The sequence below is a fragment of the Puma concolor genome, chromosome A1, assembly GCF_028749965.1.
Source record: "Puma concolor isolate L17-30 chromosome A1, mPumCon1.1.hap2, whole genome shotgun sequence".
Taxonomy (NCBI): domain Eukaryota; kingdom Metazoa; phylum Chordata; class Mammalia; order Carnivora; family Felidae; genus Puma; species Puma concolor.
Window position 1 is genome coordinate 28,990,954 of NC_141667.1, and position 6,685 is coordinate 28,997,638.

At 44.4% G+C, this 6,685-nt stretch overlaps 1 protein-coding gene across 2 annotated transcripts in view; it reads left to right on the forward strand.

Annotated features, from left to right (window-relative positions):
- Positions 1 to 5,738, forward strand: part of IL7R (interleukin 7 receptor) — a 28,723-nt gene extending 22,985 nt beyond the window's left edge. The window contains exons 6-8 of one of the 2 annotated variants that reach the window (XM_025924344.2): positions 579 to 672; positions 1,783 to 1,858; positions 2,258 to 5,738. In XM_025924344.2, the coding sequence (XP_025780129.2) occupies positions 579 to 672; positions 1,783 to 1,858; positions 2,258 to 2,761 (674 nt within the window). In that variant the 3' untranslated portion in view covers positions 2,762 to 5,738. Of the gene's footprint in view, positions 1 to 578; positions 673 to 1,782; positions 1,863 to 2,257 lie in introns of those variants that run through there. The other variant, XM_086676962.1, reaches the window with a different exon arrangement.
- Positions 5,739 to 6,685: the final 947 nt, after the last annotated feature.

The window sequence follows — 6,685 nt, forward strand, 5'->3', positions numbered from 1 at the left end:
TTGGGACAGAGAGAGACAGAGCGTGAACGGGGGAGGGGCAGAGAGAGAGGGAGACACAGAATCTGAAACAGGCTCCAGGCTCTGAGCCATCAGCCCAGAGCCTGACGCGGGGCTCGAACTCCCGGACCGCGAGATCGTGACACCTGGCTGAAGTCGGACGCCCAACCGACTGCGCCACCCAGGCGCCCCGTGAGGGGAACTATTCTTGACATACCAACATCCCATTCTCAGACTGGAACTTGATGAACCTGTGAGGTAGAGCATCCCCCTCCTGATTCCCCTGCTAGGTTTACTTCTCTTGATGGTAGATGTTGGGGAAAGAGTACTGCTATCCTTAATGCTGGGCCACTTTTACATTTCAAATGACAGATGTTCTGCACCTGATCACTCACATGAGTGCCACTTACTGAAGCCAAAATTCCTTGTGCATAAAGCTAGTACATTATCCTGTTCACTGAAGGGTGACTTTGAAGAAATAGTAAATGGTCTTGAGTTACTAAATAAACTCAAAGCATACTGAAAGCCTCCCCAACTCCATGTTTAATGATTACTAACCGAGATCTTTCCTTGCATTCCAGGGAGGATGGATCCTATTTTACTAACTATTAGCATTCTGAGTTTCTTCTCTGTGTCTCTGATGGTCATCTTGGCCTGTGCATTATGGAAAAAAAGGTGAACTTTAATCAATAGGATGGTTACATGGGGTCCCAGACAGTTGGAGCTCTAGCCTATTTATTGATGAGAAAACTACAAAGGGAAAAAGACATTTCAGGAATTGTAGTGCCCAACATCCCTCCCCACCCTAAGGAACTGGTGAATTTCCACATTTAATTTCATAAGAGGTGAAAATACATAAATTAGACATAGGGCAAACACTGCCCCCAAACTTTTTCTTCTAAAATAGTGGGAACCATGCCTCCAAAATGTCTGGGCAGCTGGGGGTACCCATGGAAAATACAGAATGTATTTGAAGTCTTGAATTTCAGCACACAAATTCATGGGACTTTTGCATTCTACCTCATGACAGAGCCCTGTCTGTTTCATTATGAAAATGATGCTTTTGACACATACCATCAAGTTATTAATGTTCTAGGAAGATGCCTTCAGCACGGTGCCACATGCTCTCATGATACTTCAATTTGTCTTTTTGTCTTTTTTAATGTTTATTTATTTTTGAGAGAGAGAGAGAGAGCAAGTGGGTGAGGGGCAGAGACAGGGGGGGACAGAGGATCTGAAGCAGGTTCTGTGCTGACAGCACAGAGCCTGATGCAGGGCTCCAACTCACAAACCATGAGATTATGACCTGACTGAAGTCGGATGCTCAACCAACTGAACCATTGAGGTGCCCCATGATACTCTAATTTCCCTGGGTGGTTTAGAAAATATTCCTCACTTCCACAAAAATCAGAGCAGAGGAGTTGCTATCAGTTAATAGGAGTAGGATGACAACACCTATATTAAGAGTAGAAGAGCCGGGGGAATGTTGGTTTCATACCCACACCCTTGCCAAGCCTCACTGTTCCTCTTCTCCAGGGTTCTCTCCCAAAGGTGTTCACAGAGATCACTGACAATGACCCCTGGTCCAACCCCTCTGTGAATTAATAGGACACTGAGACCCAGGGAAAGCAAGTCACTTGTCCAAGTTCACCCGCCTAGTTGTGGCTGAGCCAAGACTAGAAATCTGCTCTTCTGATTTCTGGCTCAGAATGGGTGGAAAGACCTATTGTGCATGCATGCTCCCTCACTGTTCATTTCATCTTTCTCAATGTCCTCTTATTTCAGAATTAAACCTATTGTGTGGCCCAGTCTCCCGGATCATAAGAAGACTCTGGAACAACTTTGCAAGAAACCAAAAAAGGTAAGTGCTTCTGGTGATTCTATCACAATGTTGGAGGCATTCCAAAAGCGAAGAATAATATTGCAGGATAGGGAACAGTTGAACCACAAGTGTTGGTCTTTTGTGCATCCCATAACTGCAAGATCCTAGCTGCAGCTCCCTGGATATAGAAAACTAAAATGAGATACAAGTCTCAGAAGTCTCCTGGGCTTTCATGGGGCTGGAGGGCATGGCCAGTCCCTTCAGACTGACATGTCAGAGTGCATCCAGTGGTAGAGTCAACTAGAACATGTGGGTAATTCTCTGACATTCTCTGGTAAACCCCTGTCAGAAAGTTTGTTACATCTTTCCCTGAACTGAACCTTTGCTGGTGTGTCTCTTTGGAGCACTCTCAATGCCTTCTCTCTTTTTTTGGTGTAGAATTTGAATGTGAGTTTCAATCCTGAAAGTTTCCTGGACTGCCAGATTCATAAGGTGGATGGAATTCAAGCTAGAGATGAAGCCGAAGGCTTTCTGCAAGACACTTCTCTGCCACAACCAGAGGAGTCTGAAAAGCAGAGGCTTGTAGGGGGTGTGCAGAGCCCCACCTGGCCATCTGAGCATGCAGTCATCACCCCAAAAACATTCAGAGGAGATTCACCCCTCGGCTGCCTGGCTGGGAATGTCAGCATGTGTGAGGCCCTTGTGCTCCCATCTTCCAGACCCCCAGACTTCAGGGATGGTGGCAAGAATGGGCCTCATGTGTACCAGGGCCTGCTGCTTGTCCCTGGAACTACAAATGGCCCTGGGCCCACTCCATTTCCTTTCCAATCAGGAATCCTGACATTGAACCCAGCTGCCCAGGGGCAACCCATTCTCACTTCCTTGGGATCGAGCCAGGAAGAAGCCTATGTCACCATGTCCAGTTTCTACCAAAACCAGTGAATTTTCAGAAACCCAGGACTGGAACCGTGATGACTGACAAAGATGACTGAGCTCTGCCTACTCTTCCTCGAAGCACAAAGAAGACAGAATTAAGGCAAGCCCTCCGTATCATCTACAAGATTCAGAAGCATGGCTTGGATCACTCCTTTTCACTCCAGGGGCATTTGGCTTGAGGCAGGAGCACTCTGCTTCAGGCAACCCAAATTATTCCATTATTTCAGGGAAAAAAACAGGAAAGAATGAAAGAAAGGATGGAGGAGAGAAGGGAGGGGTAGGAAGGCAGGAAGAGGGCAAGGAAAGAAAGAGGAAAAGGAGAACAAGGATGATAGCTATCATTGTTAAGACTTACTATATACCAGTGGGCTCTACATAGCTTGTCTCCCTACATCCTCATAGTAATCCCAGGCATTGGTACAATTATTATCATCATTATTATTATTATCTCTTTTTTAATAGATGATGGAATGGAGACTTGGAAGTATGAAGTAACTTGTCCAATTTGCTCCCCCCTCAGTGTGGAGTTTGATGGTCGGGAGTCTAACCATGGTTCCCCCCAAAGCATGCGCCTTCTCCTTGACTAGGGACTATCCTATTCTTGAGTGACAAACCCCACTAATAACAAATGGGGTGACTATGTCATTTATTGTCCAAACTGGGTCATTTTTGAAATTGAAAGGAGGAGTTATAAATACTCATTCCAGGACAACAAGCATAAACCAGGAGTGTCCCAGACAGCGACATGGCCACCAAACTAAAAACACTGAGAAAGAAAGGGTCACGTGATGTATGAACTACCATGGCCAGCCATGTCTACGAAAACTGAAGTTTGTTCCCCACATATCCCATTCGATTCTGTTTTTCTGAAAAAGTAGAAGCCCAGAATTTCTGTTGTTAGTTATCGAGAGCATGATTGTCTTGCTAATACCACCCGGCTGCATCCATCTGAAATAGAAGAACCTGTTGCCAACTCCAGACACAGGTGCATTTGAGCAATGAGCCGGGAATAACACTTCTCTGTGTGTAGAGACTGCCCCAATCCAAATGCATCCACACATTGTCCTGAGTTTTATACCTGTGGATGTTGCCACAAGCTTCAGGGAGAAGAGTTATAAGCACATGCAGTGAGTGAGCCGACTGGGGCCATGTTCTTGAAGGTAAAGAACATGCATTTCTTGGTCTAGATGAATTTTTAGTGACGAGCTCAAACCAAGTCAAAGCAGCTGGGAAATCTCAGCTCAGAGGAGTGCTGCCAACACCCATCCCACAGCCCCCCAGACCATGGACAGATGCAGAACCACACAGAGCAGCAGAGGCACAGGAAGTAATGAAGGGCATAGTTCAGGGTTTTGTTTTGTTCAAGGGGTTGTTTCCATTGTTTTTGTTTACATTTTACACCTTTTTGTCCTGTTTTTAGTTTTTGGGGGGCTAAGTGTTTTTAAGTTTTCAATTTTCTTGTTTGTTTTGTTTTGTGATATCTGTAAAGGGGGTTTTAAATTTTGGACTAAAATCATATCTGTTGGCTTTGAGGCCTAATGATAATAAGATCATTTACTCCTCTGTTGGCCATTGTACTTTCCAAATCCTTTTCTCTGAATCAGTAGTGATGAATATAATCTCTTATTCCCTTAGGTTTGTTAGTGCTTTTGTGATTTTCAAAGCATTTCCCTAAGCATTATCCCTTTCATTTCCTTGGCAAGTATTCATGGAAAGCCTGCTATGTGCCAGCCACAGGGTTAAGTGAATAAAGTTGGGGACCCTGCCCTCATAAGGTGGAAAATCGGATAAAAGTGGCAACTTTGTAAACAAATGATCCAATAACATCAAGTGCTATAATAGAGGCATGTTCAGGGTGCCCAATTGCAGACAGTCAGGGAAAATGCCAGACAAGTGATATACATCTGTGTGGCGGGAAAGCAGAACCTACCTGGTGTGTCAGCCCTAGAAGACATTTTCCACCAGGTGGACATGTGTTCTTTACCTTTTGTAGAAATGGGAACTAGGTCTCAAAGAGGAGGTTATCACAGGAAATCCCATGCCAACCGGGGTGTCCTATACCTTATTCACAGAGGTCCTATGAGGTGTGTTGTTGTCATCTTTAACTTCTGGGGAAATTGGAACACAGAAACCTTACATGTTAATTCAGGACTGGAAGCCATAAGTTTGTTCCCCTGATATAATAGACAATCTCTTGAAGAAATCAGGAGATAAGTCTTGATAAAGATCAAAGCCACCCCCGCTCTAAAATCCCATGTTTCAGTATTTTGGGGCACAGGTTATTATTTGAATTTAGTGTGTGAACGTCTATCTGTTACTGGAGGGATTTAAAATCCATGTATTATACTCTTATAATCATAATTGCTGCTAATGCTTGATTTTATACTCAAGGACAAGGTATAATGTCAGATTGCAAGTTTGTTCCCACCAACCTCCTTTTGCATTTCATTAGGAAAGAAAAATTGGTCTCAGACACAATGCATAAGTCAGAAGCGTGAACTGCTAGTTCTGTAGAACATGAAATGAGAACCGGTAAACAGGCAGCTGATTTGGGCAATTAAACAATCTTGGCTGGGTCTAGGGAGCCCCTGGATTATTCGACTGATTTTCCACTAGCCTTTGCCTCTCCTGTCATTCTAGTTTCCACGGAAATTTCCTTCAGAAAAGCCAAGTAGAGGCTATTTCAGATGTGCATATTGTGTTTCCATAGCACTTCTGGAGAGGCTACAAGACGGAACCAGCAGGAAGGTGGTGAGAATATGTGGTCAAGACATCTGGAATGGTGCAGATCAGATGGCATTTGTCAGCTCAGTGGTTTTTTTCTGGGGTTTTTCTAAAAACTACCCATCATTCACTACAGTGAAGGTCTCTGATTTGACCATGTACCTCCCATATGCATTACAAACATTTTGCAGAGCTGCTAAGTATACAGCTATCCAACGTGTGTTACCATCTCATATTTAATTAAATGCTATGGAACTCTCTGTGCCTGTGCTTGTCTTCTGTGAAGAATAGGGACAGAATAGGCCACAGACCTCCTCAACCACTGAAAACATTCTAGTGTCACTTGCTGTCATTTTATATTTGGATTTTCAGAGGAACGTCACTCATCGATTAAGTAATTAATTCACAAGTTAATGAATTAAACAGCAATTTGTTGAGGATCTGCCTTGCCTTACTTTGTTCCGTGCTAGGCACTGGAGTTACAGTGATGAAATGTACTGTTCCCCGCTCACTATCACAGGGGGACAGAGACACATAGGGATAGTTCCAGTGTCGTATCACTGCTTGCAGGCAAAGCATTATCGGGATTCTCAGTGTAAGCAATGGAAGCAAATTTAGGCTGATTTGTGCAGAAAAGGAATTTAATAAAGGCTACTAGAGTGCTCCCAGAATATCTGAGAATCGAACATGGAGTTCACAGAGCCTCCCCTTATCTCTACCACTGGCACATCCAGAAACTGAAAAGAGCCTCCGCCATTGTCACCACCAACCCCAGAGCAGAGCGAGCAGCAACGTCCAGCAGCTTCACCTACTGGCCACCAGTTTAGAGGTAGAGCTGGAGCCTGTGGTTGATTAGAACTATGCCGGGCTCATGTGCCTGGGCCCTAGCAATGGGAAGCAGAGAAGAATATAGGTGGCATTTACATCTTCTCCAGTAAGAGGCTGTGCCTCATAGATTGGGGTGGTCCCCAAATATAGGAAGGACATTCTGCCGCTGGCTGAGAAAACAAACAAACAAACAAACAAACAAACAAACAAACGAGGAGAGGTAATGTGAAGGAAATCGCACTTGATGTGGCAAGACAGAGTAAGTAGGAATGTGCCAGATATAGGAGCCCAGAGGACATTTCCTAGCAGAGGAAACAATGCACTCAAAGCCATGGAGCTGTGACAGAGCACTGGGGCATTTAAGGAGTTACAGCTACA